Source organism: Salvelinus sp. IW2-2015, linkage group LG20 (genome assembly GCF_002910315.2).
Source record: "Salvelinus sp. IW2-2015 linkage group LG20, ASM291031v2, whole genome shotgun sequence".
In the NCBI taxonomy this organism is placed as follows: domain Eukaryota; kingdom Metazoa; phylum Chordata; class Actinopteri; order Salmoniformes; family Salmonidae; genus Salvelinus; species Salvelinus sp. IW2-2015.
In genome coordinates, this window is record NC_036860.1 from 3,886,691 (window position 1) to 3,907,502 (window position 20,812).

General features: G+C 44.1%; 2 protein-coding genes across 2 annotated transcripts in view; both read left to right on the top strand.

Annotated features, from left to right (window-relative positions):
- LOC139029391 (transcriptional regulatory protein AlgP-like) overlaps positions 1-19 on the top strand; it is a 24,989-nt gene extending 24,970 nt beyond the window's left edge. Inside the window, exon 5 of the mRNA XM_070449193.1 lies at positions 5-19. Coding sequence (XP_070305294.1) covers positions 5-19 — 15 coding nt within the window. The remainder of the gene's footprint in view (positions 1-4) is intronic.
- Positions 20-2,971: 2,952 nt separating this feature from the next.
- LOC139029379 (putative uncharacterized protein DDB_G0271606) lies at positions 2,972-6,134 on the top strand. Its single transcript, XM_070449138.1, has one exon. It carries the CDS (start codon positions 4,760-4,762, stop codon positions 5,795-5,797), a length of 1,038 nt encoding a protein of 345 aa, XP_070305239.1. The 5' UTR covers positions 2,972-4,759; the 3' UTR covers positions 5,798-6,134.
- Positions 6,135-20,812: the final 14,678 nt, after the last annotated feature.

The window sequence follows — 20,812 nt, forward strand, 5'->3', positions numbered from 1 at the left end:
CCAGTTGGCATGGGGATGACCTCTTGTCAGGGATGGACTCTGAGGATGTGAGCAGCCGCCTGCAGGGGTCGTCAGAGATTAGCAGCATCCAGCATTCGGGCCTGCTGCAGGGTGCCCAGAGCTCCTATGCTCTAGTAGACTCCAGCCTCAAGGGCTCCGAGGGAGAAGGGGCCTTCGTGTGCTCCCCCGATGTGGAGACCCTGGCCAACGAGGAGGAGCGAGTTGATGTTGATGATATGGACTTGAGCTCAGAGCGGGCAGTGGACCACCGGAAGGTGTGTCAGCAGGAGGATGAGGAGGAGGATGATGAAGATGTGGAGATGCCCAGCGAAGGGGTGACGGAGAGTGGACTGGAGAGCTGTGGGAACGCAGACGAGGACGACTACACAGAGGAGGACCGCTTGGATAACCTCAACCGTTCRCCCATCCCACCTTCCTCAGCCTGGGGTCAGACAAACCCCTTCACTGACCCCTGGGCCCAGCCCCACCTCTCCTCCCCCCACACCGCTTCCAGCCCCCTGTCTGACCACGGGGCTGMCGRCCCTGAGACGCCCACCCAGTCCTCTGCSCAGGCCTGGTTGGATCTCAGYGCCCCCTCTCTGAYGCTCCAKTCAGAGCAGCCCTCAGAGCCCCAGTCTGCCCCTGAGGAGATGGAGAACTCCTCCCCAGCCCCCCCAGGGCCCCCTGCTGTGGGCATGTCTCAGTCCAGCACCCTGAGTGGCACGGCCCTGGCCRTCCAYAGCAGCAGTGAAACCAGCACTCCCGAGGAGCTCCGTGACTATGACAGCAGCTCCGGGGTGGAGTCACGCTCTGACAAGCAGCAGACCCCCGTGCCATCCAATGTGCAGCCTGACCTGGAGCAGGACTTGGGCATCCATCTGGAGCGAGGTGACGAGGAGGAGGAGGCTGAGACGCTCCCTGCTGACGAGGTCCTGGGAGCAGGCCCTCCTACTGCCCCCGCCTCTGCCCCCTCCTCCCCCTCCACCTCGGGAAACGAGGCCAGCGACACGGAGGGTGAGATGCAGATCAACAACCCAGATGTCCCYGTCACCATGGATGACAGTGCTGAGTTCGACAGCCCACCGTCCGCCTGTATCCTGCCTGCCCTGGAAGAGGAGGTGGTGGAGGCGCCGGCCGGAGAAGGAGAGGAGGACGGGGGTGGCGGCACGCCCCAGTCTGCCAACTCGGTGGCGTCTTACGGCTTTGACTGCACCATGTCCAACTCCAACGCCCACTCCACTGCCGAGAGCTGCGGTAAGAGCCCCGGCATCTTCTCCCTGGAGAACGAGGACCAGTTGCCCGAGGAGGCCAAGGACCCCTCCCTCATCAAGGAGCTGACCCTGCCTGCAGCAGCCGCCCAGTCAGAGGAGCTGCTGGGAGGCCCTGTAGACCTGCTGCCCCTGGGCCAGCCTGGGGACCAGCACCACTACATGCTGGGGGGGAAGATGGATGCTGACGACCTGGAGGAGGCCAACACCCTGGAGGACTCCCTCCGCCTGGGGCCCCAGCATGCCGGGCAGGCCAGCGAGGGCCAGCCACCCTACTACTCTGCTATATGCGATAAGACTGATAGCTTTCTGGCAGGTAACGTATAAGTCCCTACCCCTGGAATGCACCTTCTCCCTCGCACCCCTCCCCCCTTGTTGTTCTTAGTTTTTCTCTCGAGGTGGGTTAGATGGTTTAGAAAAACAAGCAAATGATGGTAGGAAACAAAAAAAGGCAAGGGGAACGAAAGACTGTAGATCAGTGAAGCCTCCCTCTTTCATACTACTATTATGGTTATGAATGTATGGCACTACTTTATGTACAATAGCTACTAGCTACCATTTTCTATTAGAATGTTCTTTTTAAGTAACGCTGCGTACTCCATAACCCCTGAGGGGGTATTGACTGACTGGTCCGTTGGGACAAAGCTCTTAAAAGAAAAGGAGGAGTAAAACGAGAATGGACTCTACCTACATGTGTATTTATCCTACTGTTTTTACCAAACAAATGTCAATTCTTTTTTTTGTACTTGTTTTGTTGGAACCCGGTCCTGCCTCCCCTATGTTACACGCTCCATTTTATCCTGCACCATAGAGATAGTCCTACTCTCTCTTTTTACAAGTTTGTCTTCTTGTTTTCAACACCATTTTAGTATCGAATGAAGGCTAGATATTTAACATGGCTTTCCTCCCTTACAGAGTGTTCGATTTGAAGTTTGTCTAGTTTTAATTTGCGCTACAGGAAGTTTGCCTCTCCCTGCATAGATTATCATGGCAAGTAACGTTGTCATGTACAGTGTGTTTTGAGGCATCTGTTTTAAGTGGTCATGCTTCATGCCTCTTAGTTGATCATTTGTGCTTCAGAACCAACTAACAACTATTTGTGGGAAAAAACCTTCATTCCTCTGCATTTAGAATGACGCTCACTGAAAACGCTTTTCTCACTGAAACGCTTTTAGTGATATTGGATAGTTCAACTTGCATGTACTAACATTGAAATTGTATCTGTTTAAACCATTATACACTAGGGATGTTCATAAATGAATGGTTCATGCTAAGTAGGTTTTTCAAAATTCCATTAAACATCATTGCAAGGCACGTTGTTCCTGTTTCTTGTTATTTCCCATTAGCRTCAATTGTTGTCTAGGTCAGTTTTATGTATTTAAATGACATCACTGTTCTCACCATGGGAATCACTTCCCATCAGGAAGTGAAGTTTTATCTGTGGAATGGTGTTGATGCGCAATGGAATTTTGGTTAGGAGGCAATCCACCTGGTGTCCCATACCCTGTCTTCCAGCATGTATATGTTTCTCTCTAACCCCCGTGGATTCAACACAGACCAACACCACATTTTGTAAACGTCCTTGGTAGGTGGTACTCCCCAAACAGACACCAGGGAAGACTCCTGCTCCTGGGTCCCTTTACTGTATGCCCTGAAGGTTTTACATCCTCTGCGATGTGAAGCCTGCTCAAACCTGCCTGTATCCTCCCGAATGCTCCACCCAACACACACACACACACACAAACATACTGGCATTACCCCACACCCACCTGAATGTGTCTTAAGAAGAAGCTGAAGCGGAGGAGAGATCTGACTCCATCCTGCCTGCTCCTGCTCAACCCAGACAGGGAAAACCCTTGGATCCCTGTGTTTGTCTGTCCTGAAATCAGAGCATCCCTTGTTCCTCCTCTCCTACCTTCTGCACCGTTATGGGCTTCCTAAAATAAATAAAAAGCCAGATTTGGCTTTTTGCACAGTAGGCCTATCATGAACATACAGGCGTCTCTCATGATGTTGCTTTGGGAACGCTCTGTTCCATGTATAGTACTGTACGTGTCTGTTGGGACACCATGGCTGCCCTTGATTAAGGCATGGTCAGTGTTGAGGTACACGTTTTTGTAATTAGCTGAGCAGGTCCCCGGGGCATCCTTGTATTGGCTGAGTWGATTTTTGATGTGGGATAGAATGCTTTTCAAAGCARTCAGGTGTACATATGAAGAAGCTATATGGTTGGTCAAAAACTTTTTCATCAGAGTAGTTTATGATTTAGTTCTTAAGTAAAATGGTTAATCCCTTGTTCCCCATTTTCTTTGTCTAGTCCCTGGCTTGTCAGGTCTTGCATGTTAATTCTCATGTTATCAAAATCTAGCCTTTATGTGGGGATATTTCCCTGGGACATTTTTAGATGTGTCAATTCACATCTGGATTAATGGTGGTTAAATGCCAGATCATAGAGGCAGGGGAGATTAATTKCTCCTAGTCATGTGATCTTTATCCTTTATCCCTTATTATGGCTACATATAGTTCTGAGTTTCAGGCCAGCATCTTGAGGGCAAAGACAAACTTAAGACAAAATGATTTGCGCACCACTTTATTACATTGTATGAATGGGTTGCAAATTGATCTAAATTACCTCAACTCTGACGCAATTACGTGAGATTTTAGTTCTGCGTTTCCGAGGTTACAATTACCAGACAAATATGGGAAAGCGATTACATTTTAAGATGTGATTGGCCACTGCTGTTACATCTGTTTAGATAATGTTCCATGTCAGGAACTGTCTGAAATGTCGTATCATATTAAATGTATAGACATGTACTGTAGTAGCTGTTGATGAATCCATGAAGTGTCTCCACAATTTAACAATTGTAGTTCAACCTCAACTCAATGTCGTCTTCATAACCTTTTTTCAAAATGATTTGAGAGCAAACTCTAGACCTCATTTGACTCTAATACTGATAGTCTATATAGTAGATGGATTATGTAATCTGTATTAGATTAGGTCCTAGATGTTKGCAAGTACTCCAATCAGACAGATATCATGTTAATAATGAGTCATTGCATGTTCCAATAAGTTAAGGGATGATTTAGGATGAGTCCAGGATGCATGCCATCCTCTGTACTCGTTTTCCACTACTCAGTCGCTATTACCCTCGGGGACATTTGAAGCCAGACCACAAAGATTCGATGTGACGGTCTGATCAGTAAGAATTTAAYATGTCCTTCCACACCACAAATGTATACCCAAAAATAACAGAATACAACGACTGTTAGGTTTGTTATAATACTTAGATGAGCCAATATATAACAGAATAGTAAACTGGTCAAACACTTCATTTATTTGTCCTTTTTCAACTGATTGAGATAGGTTTCTGTTTGCGTTTGCTTTATTCCTTTGTGTAAAGACGTCAATCCCTCAGCACTTCCCTCATTTTGCTTTACGTCTTCCCTCCACTCCTTTTGATTCTTCTCCTTGAATCCTCTGGCCCTGGATGCTGTCCTACCCCTCCTTTTTGGTGCATGCGTCTCTAACGCACATCCCAAGTTATCTTGACTGTCTAGCAGGAGGGCCCAAGAGTGATGAAGCGGAGACCGAAGAGTCCCACCAGTCACAACAGAAGCAGAGAGAGCCACCCGTGGGCCTACGGGAGGAGGACCACATCCAGCTTCCTCCTCATCTCGTAGTGAACGGCCACTACATCGCAGAGCAGCAGTGCAACAGGAGACCCACTGACACCACCTCCAGGTCCCTCCAGTCTGCAGCTGTAGTCAATGGTCAGCTGCACAGGCTGGAGCAGCACCAGAAGCACCTGAGAGAGCGGCAGGAGCAGGAGAGGCAGAAGAGGCAGTGGCTAGAGGAGGAGTGTCTGAGGCAGGAGCAGCAGATGCAGCTGGAAAGGCAGCGTCGGGAGCTCCTCCAGCTCCAACTCCAGCAGCAGCAGCAGGAGCACAGACACCGCCGCCAGGTGCTGCAGTGGCAGCTAGAGCTGGAGCAACAGCTCAAACAACAGCTCAGACAGCAACAGAAACAACAACAGCAGCAGCAGTTGAGGAGTCCGTCTGCAGTCATGCTCTCCCCATCCTCTGGGCTCTGCACCATCTATGAGGCCATGGAAACCAGCGAGGAGGAGGACGAGGGTCAGGAAAGAAAGCAGAACAGAGAGAGGGAAACAAGGATGCCGCAGGAGAAGTGGACATCCAAGCAGACCTGGCCAGAGTCACGCCAGCAGGGGCCGCGTCCCATTCCTCCAACGGACCTGGACTGGAGCAAGAAGGTGGACATTGTTCAGCAGCTCATCAACCAAACCCTGCTGCTGTCCGGGGACAGGGGTTGCCCCCCTCTGCTCCTGCTGCCTGTGGGGAGCGGGGGCACCCTGAGCCCCCTGGAGAGCAGCATGTGGCCCAAACTGCTGTCCCCGCTCAGTCCCCCCTCTGCCACTGTCACCTCTGTTAGCAGCTACTCCCCAGACAGCCAGGGCAGCTCCCCCCAGGGAGACTGGACCGTGGTGGAGCTGGAGACACAGCACTGAAAGCCAGGAGAGGAGGACACACCACTCATCACTGTCATATCTATGCACTGCATACTGTATTCACACGACACAAGTTGGCACTGCATCTCCACACTACAAATTCATGACATGGACCAACATAACAGTGAGGTACACTGATTAAACCACACGACCTCACAAAAAGAGCATGCTATACATTCTAACTTCATATCTACATAGAAATCCACATTTACTGTATTGTAAAACTAATCTTCAGAGAATGCTATATATTATTACTCATCAGTGGAGAATTAAGAATGGCACAGCCCCCATTGGTACTGCATCTAATATACTGTAATAATACACATAGGATTACTATATATATATATATATATATATATATATATATATATATATATATATATATATATTTTGTATTTTATCTCTGTATTGCTTTGAACCAAACCACAAATTTGATTAACTGTACAGTATGAACCTTATTCTGAGCGATAGTTATGACAGTGCACTTGTTAATTATTTTAAATGTTACAGGTAAGTGGGACTAGATTAGACTTGGTTGTGTTAAATTATCATCAACTTCAAATCCTCAGAGAAGCTGTTTTGTATGTGGAGAAAATACTGCTGCTAGCTACGGTCTGGACCAAATGGACTGCTTTGAATTGACACAATCCTTTGTCTGTAGAAAAACACCCTTTTAAGGAGAGGGCAATGTCTCAAAATAATTGGGCTGTCAATCACACAGGAAAAGAGGGAGGGTGAGAGTAGGATGTCCTTGTTCTGCTCTGCCTTTCATAGTGGTGGTGAAGGGATTGGTGGAAGGAGGGGGGGGGGGGTCTCACCCTGCATTCCAAAGCTATAACCTCATTTTTTGTGTTGGCCTTTATTCAATGGGTTTCCAAGGTTACAAATGATGTCATTATAGGAGAGAAACAGAAGTCTGAGACYGCGACAATACCACACAGAGAGAGCACAACACTCAGAGCACTGATAAAAATGTAACAAACTGTTCAGAGAATTACATCAACATACATTGCCCTTTATTAAATACGCCCCAGGAGAGGGAGTTATTTGCAGTCGTGATGAGGCAATGTTGTGAGATGGGAAACTGTATATGAAGTGTTTGAAGGACTTTAACAGTGTACTAAAGAAGTGCTGTGTTTGACCAATGCCATAATGGCTTAACGGAGGGGGAAACTAGGTTCCTGAAGCCTCCAACTTGAATACATGTTGGCTACATTTGTCAAATGAATATATTTMATCTATCTCAATCATGTCAACAGTTGATCTATCAACAAATTGATTTGATCTGTGAGCCACCTGTCTCTGTTTTGGAGTTTTGAATATTCAGGCAGTTTTGATTCCTGCTTGTATTACTTTGGTGTCAGGTCTACTATAGTATGTCATGCATGTACATCCTATTTGGGAAGGCTGCACAATGTCTGGGTAGGGTTTCAGTCGGGATGTAAAATTTGAAGCAATGTTAATACATTTGATATAATTCTACTGTTATGTGCAATCAGAAATGTATGGTGAATTGTGCAATATTAGTAATATCAGTTGCACATAATTTAGTTTAGATTTAATGAGAATTTTTGTTTATTTATGCAAGTTTGTTCTAATTTTAGCATCTATACAGGTATATGTAGTATCTATAAATGTTTTATTTGCATTAATTGTTAAAGGCTATTATACTGTATGTCCTCTTTTAGTTCCGTTTGTAAATAGAGGTAGATGAACACTGCCATCTAATGGTTGAGTTAGACTACTGTAAAGAAATACTGTAAYCCATGTAATCTGTCTTTAACCATTATCAGTACAGTAGGATATAAAATGTTAGTATTGTGCAAGCACATCTATGAAACTATTTTGACAGGTTGGCTAATATATTTAAAAGTATATCTGTATGTATCCACATGGTGATATTATAAATGTATGTGATGCTGTGTATGACAACTTATTTCAGTTTGAATGCAGCATTTGTGAAAAGGATATTTATGTAATACATTGTCCTTTAAATCGGTGGTGTCCAACTCATTTTGCCCTTGGGTCGCATTCGGTCTTCACCGAGGTCCGGGGGACGCGTTAAAAATGTATTATTTGCTTGCAAAAAATAGTCCAGGGTCCATAAATGCTTGAATTTTTCGCTGTCTAGCTTTCGTTTCAATGACTGTTATCAAGCTGGACAGAGTGAAGAGCCTATACATGTACATCCATTATCATTTCTACACAGTTTTGATTTGGTTTTAGACCTTTCAAAAAACTATTTTCCCCCCACCAAAAACAAACTCGTAGTGTATTTGAGGTTTTATAAAGACTTCTGAAGTTTGTAATTTCCACTTTGAAATGTCAGATTAGATTTTCCCTTATGTGAAATATCCATTTTAATTATAATCCACATAATTCACATTTCCTGTTGCCGCAGGATTATTTTCCTGCTGTAGCAAACTGTCTCAAATGAAGATCCTACATCTGTATAGACATGACTGGCCATCATCAAACATTTATAGTTCAAATAATCACCAGAGGCATACTATTAAGTACATTATAGGCCTAATCAGAGTTTGGAAAACCTAATATTATTTTCAAGCTCCTTCGTTGACTCTTGATCAATTTTGCTACATGGATTTGATTATTAAACTGTTGCTATTAAGTTGATTTATATTTGAGTTGTGTTTGTAGACTGTGATAGGCCTACTGTATGGTAATTCACTATTTAAGATAATTTTTAGGCTTGTGTCTGATACATGTATCATTAAGTACATTTAATATAACCATAATTTAGAAATAAAATGACTTTCAAGTAGCTCTTCCTATTTTTTTCTATTTTGTAACCAGGTTGGCAATGGCAACAAACACATTGATATGCTGACAGCATAACCTACTGTGAAAGACTGATGCCATGTAGTCTCTCTTGTCTAGACAGAGGGGTTGCCTCCACTGAAGTAGGCTATATATGATCGGTTGCCTCCCACAATGTACCAATGTTCAGGCTTCCTAGGGTCTGGGTTTACAGGCTTTCCACATACTAGAAGTAACATAGTTAACAGAACACTTAAATTAGGGTAAGGGGGATACCTAGTCAGTTGTACAACTGAATACTTTCAACTGAAATGTGTCTTCCGTATTTAACCCAACCTCTGAATCAGAGAGGTGCAGGGGGGCTGCCTTAATCGACATCCACAGCGCCCGGGGAACAGTAGGGTAACTGCCTTACTCGGGCAGAACAACAGATTTTTACCTTGTCAGCTTGGGGATTCGATCCAGCAAACTTTTGATTACTGTCCCAACGCTCTAACCACTAGGCTAATAGTATGATCTGTTACATTTGGTATGGTTACATAAGACCGAAGGTTACTGAAGGCAACAATAAAAGGCAGGTGGATCGGTGGGTGTATAATGCAAATGTCTAGCAATCCAAAGGTTGCGTATTCAAATCTCATCACAGACAACTGTAGCATTTTAGCAACTTTGCAATTACTTACTACTTTGCAACTACTTTGCCCATTAACCTAACTCCTAACCTTAACTTCTATCCTAGCTAATGTTAGCATTAGCCACCTAGCTAACTTTAGTGACAACAAATTGCAATTTGTAACATATCATACAAATTGTACATATCATATGAAATGGATGATGGACACCCACACATAATACATAATGTAACATATCATACTAATTTGAGAGTCACGGATTTTCGTTTCCTATGTTACGTCTACCCCTGATTCCAGGTTGCAACCTTTCGGAGACTAAATATCATGTACAGTTTGAGCAACAGTTTGGCCAACTAACCACTAGGCTTCACTAGTCTCTTTCAGTGATGGCCAGAGTCGGACAAAGAGTCGCCTAGCCTAAGCCTACCCTGTACAATTTTAAGTCCATGCCATTAAGTATCTCTCTTAATCCATTTAGTTCCACTACAACAAATGAACAATGAATGGTAAGGTACGTAGGTAGGTAGGCGGACAGACTCGGCCCATATGAATAAGGCGATATCACCAATAAGTCGTTTTTAGGGTTGCCAAGTGGTGAAGGAGGGCTTGCTTTATGAAATTACTAAAGAAAGGCGCGAAATTGTGATTTCTCGTCAACAGGTTTATTGCAATTGTAGTGATCACATGACCAATAAGACGCGCGCCCCTCACTTGCGCTCAGCTACCCTCACTGGTTAGTTGCCCCCTCGAGCAACGAGCATCAGACAGTTTTTATACTGTTGATTGACGACCAGGCACGCACAAAGGAGCTCTCAAAAAGGGAGGAGTGGCGTAGGATAGCATTCATTTTCTCAGAGTAAGAAAATGTCAGGTATTTTTTTGTGGTTTATAGATATTTCGCCTGGATTTAAACTGGAAATGATAAGGTGAGCGGTAGGCTACGTAAGCGGGAGGCTATGTTATGTAGACGTAACGGTTCTTGTTCATAACCCGATTATAGGCTAGACGATGCAATGCATKGAAATAATAGCCTAATAATAATGTCGATTTTCGAGAGTGAGTGAAAAATGTAATGATGTCCATTTAGTATTATTTCTGTAGCTGTCATGTTCTCCAATTACATGGGGTAGAATGYCAGATGAACCAGTCAACGTCAGCCTTCAAACTACACAACATAGTTGAAAGGTGGACACGGTGACACGTAACTTCTTGCTCTTTTGGAACATGGACTAAAGAAGAGAATGATAGGCCTACAATGTTTATTTTGTCGATGCTCTCGCTCACCTGGGCAGAGACAGGCGCCGGTTAACTCTCAGTACAGTTCACTGTCGTTTTAAAGTGCTGAGGGTATTCGCCAATGTTGGCCTGCTCTTTGACTGCAAATAACTCCAAACGGACAGGAACTGATTTGATGGTGTCGTAGATCACTAAAATGATTTTATAATAAAAATTCATCAGCTACATTGAAGAAGACTTTGTCATCCCACCGCTGTGGTAGCCTGTGTGATACACAAGACACCAGATGGCTAACAACGACTCGATGCAAGTAAGTTTTCCAAGTTAGCATTGGACAGGGCTTTTCCTWGATTTAACATATTATGTTAGYCTGTGTTTGTCCTATTCGAAGAGATGCGTGCAGGTCATATTTGTAGGCTATTTCTTCTAATTGGGTTCGTGGTGACGTCTTTGMACGACAGGGACTGATGGTACATCGGGCCAAAGTACTRTGGTGGTTTTAGACCGGTAGTAGCCCASTATAACCTACTGAGCCTKTAGTCCACACCATCACCTTGAAACTTTAGGTCTGTGTTTTCTGTCCCCCATGTTTGCAATGGTCAAACAGGGCATAATAATKGCAGGTGCTTACAGTGTGTGTTACCAAAGCAGTCTGACATATTTGTGCGGGTGTAGACACAAGTAATGACGTATTGATGATGTGTAGACCAACAAATACTGTACACACATATGTCTCCTTTTATACCTCACCCACCATATGGAAGAGAAATGACCTGTATGGAGCATTAGAGGGCCATTTCTTGTGGTACATAGTTGTTCCACTCAGGTGAGTTACAGTGCAGGGTGTCAGAGTCAAGGACCTAATTAAACAGGTCATGTTACCTTATGCTGCTTACACAGGTGTCATCTCAGTTCAGGAAACTGCATAGGAGGGAATTGTTACAAATTAGAGGCCAGTTTGAACTCACGCCAGAGCCCAACACATTAATATCTGTCTTCTGCAGCCTTGCAGGAAACCCACTGAGTTTGGGTCAGACCAAAGTCAGTGGTCCAGTACAAATTTCAAATAATAACATACATAAAACTACACATTCTATTTTAAGTTAGTGTATTACATGTAATCGACTTTCAGTGTACAGATGTGGTCAAATATACATGTTTACACAGGCAGCCCGATAGTTTTGAAATTTTTTCCACTAATTGTTCTTTTGACCAATCACATCWGATMTTTTCAGATYAACTCTTTTTCAGACYTKATCTGATTGGTCAAACTACTAMTTAATGACCAAAATATCAGAATTGGGCTGCCTGTGTAGATGCAGCCTTTTTTCTTCTAAAATAAATTGAATAAGAAAATAATAAATGTTTACTTGTGTATTTGTTTGACTTAGAACCGCACAGAACCAAGAAAAGAAAAGAAAACTAAATAAATAAAWAAATCCTGAATTAAATCATTMAAAATTCCAATTAAWTTGGTTGGAGGCAGTGATTCTCATTTACTGTGTAATTTATTTAACCTTTGGTAAGTTGCAGGTGCCTACAGGGTAAAAATAGCCGTTCAACCAGTTTTGAAAAGAAAACACTGAACATTCTGCTCCATTGCACTTCATTGTAATGTGCAAGGGTGCCAACATATTTCACCACATCTGTTACTAGAAGGCATTTTTGCCTTTTGAGGGCCYTAAGTAAAATGTTGTTGGGKGCCCCACCTCACGGAAAAACATTTTAATGGCCCCCCTTTTGACAATGTAAAGAAACATTTTTAGAGATAATTTCCTGCAATTTGACAAATGTTGCTATGGGGCAATATGTTTGCATGCATTTTTTACATTTTGCCATGGAGAGGAGATAACATTTGGCAATTTTCTAACAAATTTCATGCAATTCTACTAATTTGCCATGGGGCGGAGGGAAAAATGTGCAGTTTTACAGCTAATTTCTTGAAATTCAAAAAATATTGCCATAGGRTGGAAGGACATTTTTGCAGTCTTAAAGCTAATATCCTGCAATTCTGCACATTTTCCATGACTTATACCATGATAATATGATATCTGAGTGAGAGTGACTAATAAAATCAATGTGGGCCCCCAGGAGGTCAGGGCCCTTGGGCACGTGCCCTTTGTGCCTGGTCTATAATTTGACCATGATTACTACAAGTTTAGATAGCTGGCTAGATTTGGGCTAATTGAGTGACTATCAGTGATTGACATAGCAAGATAAAAAAAAGCTGATGCACAACAACATTTCTAAATTGCACCATGTGAATTATACTATTCTAACTCACAACAATAAGTTGAGACTCCAACTGAGTTCTTTAAAAAAATATATATATATTTGATCGGGGCCCCCTAGCGGCCGGAGGCCCTAAGCGACCACTTATGTCGCTTATGCCCAGGGCGGGCCGGTGCAACATCATGTGAAGTATGACCTACTGAACTGGGTCAGCAAGTAGCCTAAGCCTATATCACTAGGTGTCAGTGTCAGGTAAGCATCCGGTATCAAGGACACATGTAGGCTACAGTAAGTTCCTTCCAGTGSTGCCACTGTCAGACTTCTTCCCCCAGGAATTTTCCTCCAGAAACTTGAGATCAATCATTTGTTTTAAATGTACTCAATAAAKTGGCATGTACATAATAATGCTCATGACTGTAAAATTGGGGGTGGCCTCTTGACTGACGTAAGTAGGCCTAGTTAGTGTTTCCATGAAAAAGAAGGTTTCCTGATTCCTGGAAAGCTAGCACTGTGACTGTGGGCAACACACATCAGAGGAGGGTGACAGAGGGTGTTTGTTGTTCATGTTTTGTATTCTCTTGTTCTACCTCTAGGCCTAGGTTCTTCTCTTCTTTTTCAGTTATGTTTAGCTCGTTTTGCAATGAGAGAGAAAATATTGCTTTGGATGGAAAAGATACATGCRTTGACTTTGTGGAAATAATAATAGGCCCTGCAGGACTTTCATATATTTTAGGGATCTTTACTCAGCTTATTGAAAATCACCCAGTGCACACAAGCATTTCAATAGGGTTTAATTTATCCAGCAAACAATCCCCAATTTCTGYTTTTACACTGGTCAAAAATATTAACGCAACATTCAACGATTTCAAAGATTTTACTGAGTTACATACAAGGAAATCAGTCAATTGAAAAAAAATGCATTAGGCCCTAATCTATGGAATTCACATGACTGGGAATGCAGATATGCATATGTTGGTCACAGATACCTTTAAAAAAAAGATTGGGGCGTGGATCAGAAAACCAGTCAGTATCTGGTGTGACCACCATTTACCCCATGCAGCGCGACACATTTCCTTGGCATAGAGTTGATCAGGCTGTTGATTGTGGCCTGTGGAATTTTGTCCCACTCCTCTTCAATGGCYGTGTGAAGTTGCTGGATATTGGCGGGAACTGGAAAACGCTGTTGTACATGTCGATCCATAGTATCCCGAACATGCTCAATGGGTAACATGTCTGGTGAGTATGCAGGCCAAAGAAGAACTGGGACATTTTCAGCTTCCAGGAATTGTGTACAGATCCTTGCGACATGAGGTGATTGCGGCAGATTAATGGCACAACAATGGGCCTCAGGATCTCGTCACGGTGTCTGTGCATTCAAATTGCCATCGATAAAATGCAATTGTGTTCGTTGTCCATAGCTTATGCCTGACCATACCATAACCCCACCGCCACCATGGGGTACTCTGTTCACAATGTTGAAATCAGCAAACCGCTCGCCCACACGACGTCATGTCTCCCATCTGCCCGGTACAGTTGAAACCGCGATTCATCCGTGAAGAGCACACTTTTCCAGCGTGCCAGTGCCATAAAAAGATGACAATTTGCCCACGTTACGCCGCTGAACTGCAATCAGGTCAAGACCCTGGTGAGGACGACAAGCACGCAGTTGAGCTTCCCTGAGATGGCTTCAGACAGTATGTGCAGAAATTCTTTGGTTGTGCAAACCCACAGTTTCATCAGCTGTCCGGGTGGCTGATCTCAGACGATCTCGCAGGTGAAGAAGCCGGATGTGGAGGTCCTTAGCTGGCRCGGTTACACGTGGTCTACGGTTGTGAGGCCGGTTGGACTTACTGCTAAATTATCTGAAACAACGTTGGAGGCGGCTTATGGTAGAGAAATTAACCTTAAATTCTCTGGCAACAGCTCTGGTGGATATTCCTGCAGTCGACATGCCAATTGCATGCTCCTTCAAAACTTGAGACATCTGTGGTATTGTGTTTGTGTGACAAAACTGCACATTTGTAATGATCATGCTGTTTAATCAGCTTCTTGATATGTCGAACCTGTCAGATGAATGGATTATCTTGGCAAAGGAGAAATGCTCACTAACAGGGACGTTAACACATTTGTGCACAATATTTGAGAGAAAWAMGTTTTTGTGCRAATGGAACATTTCTGTGATCTGKGATTTCAGCTCATGAAACATGGGACTAACACTTTACATGTTGCATTTATATTTTTGTTCAGTGTAGATTGTAGCATGGAGAAGAATGTTATCTCCAGGAGCAGTTGATTGGCTACACATAGATACTGAGAGATTGCTGATTGAGATCAAGCAGGCACGATGGCAATGATAGACGTCCCTGTTGGAGCAGACCTATRCTGTGCATAGTGATTGGGCTTGATTGTTCTATTTCCCCTCAATACCTCATCAAGGCTTTACTGGGGGGGCAGAATGTTTTTTTTGAAAGGGACACATTATCCATATGATCCTGTGCACATAATAGGGTTTAGTCCCATGCAGGGTTGTATTTCGTCTCTCTCTCTGTCCTCATCTTATCGTCTCTTCTCTTCTCTCTCTCATATCTCGTCTGTCTCTCTCTCTTCTCCTTCACTCTCGTCTCCTTCTCTCTCTCTCATCTCTCATCTCTCTCTCACTTAGCGTCGTCTCTCTCTCTCTCTCTCCTCTCTCTCTCTCTCTCTCTCTCTCCTCTTCTCGTCTCTCTCTCTCTCTCTGCCCCTTTCACTCTAGTCTCTCCGTCCCAGTTAGTCTTCCGCTCGTCTCTGCTTCTTCTCTCCTCTCTCTTCTCATCTCCTCACTTCCTGCATCCTCTCTCTCTCTCTCCTCTCTCTCTCACCTCACTTTAGTGTCCTCTCTCATCTCTTCTCTCTCTCTCGCTCTCCCCCTCTCTCTTCCCTCTCTCTCTCTTCGTCTCTCACTCTCTCAATTAGTCGTTCCTGCTTCTCTCTCTCTCCTCATCTCACACTTGGTTGTCCTCTCTCTCTCATCTCTCCTCTCTCTCTCTCCTCTCTCATCCTCGTCATCCTCAGTCTCACTATAGTCGTTCCTCATCTCTCTCTCTCTCTCTTCTCCTCTCTCTTTCTCTCTCGGGCGTCTTCTCTCACTCTCACTCCTCACTTTGACTGGTCGGTCCTCTCTCGTCTCTACCTCTCTCGTCTCTCTCCTTCTCGCTCTCTCTCAATAGCGCGAGATGGGTATGCTATCATTTGAAGCTCTCTCTCTCTTCTCTCTCTCTCTCCTCCTCTCTCTCCGTCTCTCTCTCTCAGTCTCTCTCCTCTCTCTCTCCATGTCTCGCTCCTCCTCATCTCGTCTCTCTCCCATTTAGTCTCGCTTCTCTCTCTCTCTCTACTTCTCTCCTCTTATCGTCTCTCTCTCTCTCTCTCTCTCTCTTCTCTCTCCTACCCCATTAGCTCCTCTCTCTCTCTCATCTCTCTCTCTTCTCTCTCTCCCACTTAGTCTGCTCGCTGCCTCTCTCTCTCTCTGCTCTCGCTCTCTCCTCTCTCATCTCCCATCACTTAGTCGTCTAACCGATCCGTCCGTTCTACTCTCTCATGTATTTGATTTGACGTTTGTTTATTTGCTTAACTCCCTCTGCTCCCCAGACAACCTTCACTGAGTGTAAAGCAAGAATCCCCCTGGGTATTTTGGGTTCTTGTGCATGATAAAACCCACCCTTATAGACGTACATTGCAGCCATCCTCATCATCAGCATTTTTTAATATTTTTTTTTCTGCTGTTCCATTATCATGCTCAAGAAGATCTCTGTGAACTCTTCTGTGAGTGGTTGCAGCCAGCTGGTCATTATGTATGTTCAACGATTCTCTGCCTTTTTTTGCTTTTTGCCAAATGGCTTTTTATTGATCACGCCGGAGAGTGGAAACATTTCCTCTGTCAGTACATTTCTTTAATGGCATCAAAGACTTCCTCCACACTCAGGCCGACTAAGCCCCAGACACCTGTTGTGCTGTATATTAAAAAGAGAAAAAAACACTATGGTTCTTCTTTAGAAGGGCCAGCTCCTCATCACRCAAACAAAAACTGTTTTGGCTCCAGCTGTCGTTGCTGATAGCTCCATTGATAATAGGATTAGGAGACCCTGGACATTTCTGTCTTCACCCACTCCCATGGTGGCATTACACCTACAACCCACCCTCACCCCCAGTCCCAGCCCTTCACTCCAGGATTAAACTGGYTCTGTGGAAATATATCCTATCCTCCCTTAGACCTGGCTGCACCCTGCCCAGCTGTAGAGATGGAGTACACCATTTTTTCTTGATCAAAATCGGGCTTAGGTGGTGCGCGTGGTCAATAGTGCGATCTCCGACTGAACATTTTAGAAGCTCTCATGACTGCAGAGACAGAATTTAGCTTTTTTTAAAGCTAATTCTACACAATTTCACATGGGGGCGGAGAGATATTTTTACAGTTTTAAAGCTAGTTTCCTGCATTTCTATACATTTTGTCATGGCTTATGCCGTGTTCTTATGCTATCTGAGTGACTCAAACATTGTAACAAAATCAATGGGGGCCCAATGCCGTGACATTTTTGGAATTTTATATTCCAACTGTCTAGTTTTTCATTTTGATGATTGTTAGTTCTCAAAGATGATCTTATTTAAAATATATAGGTCCATTATCTTTTTTGCATACATTATATCTGGTTTTAGTCGTTGAATTTTACACTGAAAATGTTTTACCATCCCGAAAAGTATTATTTTATATAAATACTGAACAAAAATATTAACGCAACATTCAACAATTTCAACGTTTTTACTGAGTTACAGTTCATATAAGGAAGTCAGACAATAAATTCATCAGGCCCTAATCTATGTATTAATCTATGTATTTCACATGACTGGGCATGGGCCTGGGAGGGCATAGGCCCACCCACTTGGGAGTCAGGCCCACCCACTGGGGAGCCAGGCCCAGCCAATCAGAATTAGTTTTTTCCCCCACAAAAGGACTTTATTACAGACAGAAATACTCCTCAGTTTCATCAGCTAATCAGTTGGCTGGTCTCAGACGATCCCGCAGGTGAAGAACCCGGATGTGCAGGTCCTGGGCTGGCGTGGCTACACTTGGTCTGTGGATGTGAGGACGGTTGGACGTACTGCCAAATTCTTTAAAATGACGTTGGAGGCGGCTTATGGTAGAGAATTAAACATTCACTTTTATTTCAGCTCATGAAACATGGGACCAACACTTTACATGTTGCGTTTATATTTTTGTTCAGTATATATAATAMATTTTTTAGACTGTTTGTACTTAGGTGGCCCGGGAAAAAAAACCTGGAGTGGTTATGTTAAACTAGTATACATGATCCCAACCCATGTTCCCATGGGCATGTCACAAAGCCAAACCTACCTTGCCCATCCAGTCAGTCTTAACAAGAGCTGTTCCTTTGTCAGTCCAGCTATAGTTCTGCTCTATTCTGCCATGCTGGCTAAATGCCCACTGGCTTTCCTCACAGGATTAGATATGTTTACTGCTAACCCACCCTGATCATGGATGGATCATGAAAGACTGTCCTCCACGGTGGTATGGGGCAGCCAGACCTGTTGTTTGTGACTACTGCTCAGTGCAGCTGTGATGGATGTTGTACAGGTTATTGTGAGTTACGTTTTGAGTGTTTTGAGGCCTGGGGTCTCATGGGATTGCGGTGGTGTTATAGGATTGAGGATTGTGTTACAACGAAGAAAGGCCTGAAACAATGTTATGTGGGGGCATCATATTTTACTCCAATTGGCCAAGCATAAGCACCATTTTAGAGTGAGTGGGAAATGAGGTTGCTGATTGGAGTCATGTAGGAGCCAATGTTTTATCTCTGCAGAAATGGGCAGTAATCAGTGGCTTTGTAATCCCAGCCAGAGACAGCATTCTGACTGACTGACTGACTGACTGACTGACTGGCCCAGCTGTGGTGCTGAAATCACAAACGGATAGCTTTCATAATTCAGTAATCTTTTTCTGTAATACTTTATTTTAGTAAATACAAGGTCAAAAAAATAAAGCTTTTTGACTTACCTTGGAACTTTTCCATGGGTCAAGGGCCACTTCCAACATACAAAAATGCTTCCATTACTTGGGTACAGCCACCACAGGCTGTCACAGATCAACCCCAAACAATGTCGCTAAAGGACTTTGTTTGAATTTAGTTTATTTTGACATTCAATGCTTAAAGATAGAGTCCGCAGTAGGGGGAAACAGTGCCACCAGCTGCCCCACCACCGTTGTTATTGATTTGTGCAGCATGGTAAAAATTGCAGGACATATTGTGCTCTTCTGGAAAAACAGGTTTGCAGTAACGTCTTTGTTGTTGTAATATCGCAAACGGATGTGCCTGCTTCACCATTAAGGATTCCAGCTTTAAGTGGAAGCTATGCTGAGCAGCATTGTTTTGGTGTGCTCTTTGGCTGGGAGGGAGGCACCATTTTGAGGTGTGAAGGTGAGACATTCCACAGTGCTGTGACCACTGAGACTGTGAGCAAGTCAGTCTGTACTAGGAAGATAAGATCATGGCCATGCAGTGACCTGATTGTGGTTACCTACGTTAATGGTGATGAGGTAGCCTCCCGGTGAGGTCATGTGATAGCGTCTGCTCTGTGGGAGTGGTGTAGGGCGTAAGAGGAGCACAGACGCAGTGCTTGATGGGTGCAGCGACGGCTCTGCCATCCCAAGACTGTCTGTTCTGTCTGCCCAGGGGCCATTAATGTGAGCCGAGGAGGAAAAACGTCTATTATCAGTCTCAGTCTAAAAGTAGAGAGAGAGACGTGACCTGGCTGGCTGTAAAACAACAGACGAGCACAAGACCAACTGTACCTCTCATAATTCTCTTAAAACACAGACTTTCAGACTGGGTCAGGTAGAAATGGTGAGGATCAAACAGTAGTCCTTTTCACATGCCATGAAACATGGTGCTTAGAATAAGTCACTGCCTGGAGAGACAGAGAGAGAGAGGGAGGGAGTGAAAGTGGAGAGAGGGGAAATACATGACGGTTGGAGGGTACAGTAAATGACTGTTTGGTTGTGAGTTAGATTCCTAATTGAGCTGATGTTGCAACTTGTCATCTTGATAATTGATAATTACCACCATCGGTGGTATGGCAGTTGTAACCACCCTCCAGCTCTCCTTCCTGCTGCTCCTGTGGTGTGTCAACCACACTGTTGCTCTGATTAGATCGGTTTACTCCTTCACTTATTTTAGCTCCCCAATTGTACCCCACCTTGCATCAATCACACTAGTGGAACTTAGGGTATTTTGAAGTGGTGTTCCCACTGTTGACTAGGCATCTGTCTTAGTGTACTGTGAGTAAGGAATGATGCACTTTGCTATACTTTACTATTTTATTGTTTTATAGWACACACAACAGTACTGTGCTCATTAGTCAGTTGGGAACATTAGTCAACAACATACAGMCACACATATTGGTGCTGTCTTTGCCTTCCTGTTTGCGGACGCYTGCCGTAATCGTCAGCAGAACTAAAGATGGATCATCAGCTTTATAGGACGCGCTCTTATCCCCTCTGCCATAATCATTTTTAATCTGCTCTCGGTGTCCATTAAAATCTGTTTCCAATTCCTTCTTTTCTCAGAGCTTTCGGTGCGTTGTGCAGCGTCTTTCCCTGACCCCTCTAGGTGAGGGAGCTGTAACATTAAGCTCCTATAAAGCATGTCAGTGAAGCCCTTATCAGTGGAAGTCAGGAGCCAGGCAGAGAGACAGGGAGATGAGGACAGAGGGCTGGATATAGAGAGAACCAATACTGTTGCTGCTCAGACCTTAGACCAACAAAGTGTTCAAAGAAGATTTGCCACAACACAAAAATCTAAGTAGATCTTAGCGCTGCATTGCTTCTCTCTCTCTCTCTCTCTCTCTCTCTCTCTCTAACAAACACACAAACATAGATTGAGTTATTTCCGTGGTATTCGGGCGCAGTCACAGGCAGACGCCCTGAGTGGGGCATTAGTCACGGCTGAGCTGTGGCAGATTTGAATCGGTCTGCTGGAAAATCACTCCCTTCCCTGATTTTTTTCATGCACCACTGTCCTGAGGCTGTGTTTGTGGAGTGGAGCTCACAGTCTAACACAGCATGGTTCTCAGTCAGTCATTCAGACCT

Excerpts from the sequence above, each read along its gene's own strand:
- LOC139029379 (XM_070449138.1), top strand. The coding sequence starts at position 4,760 with ATGCTGTCCTACCCCTCCTTTTTGGTGCATGCGTCTCTAACGCACATC.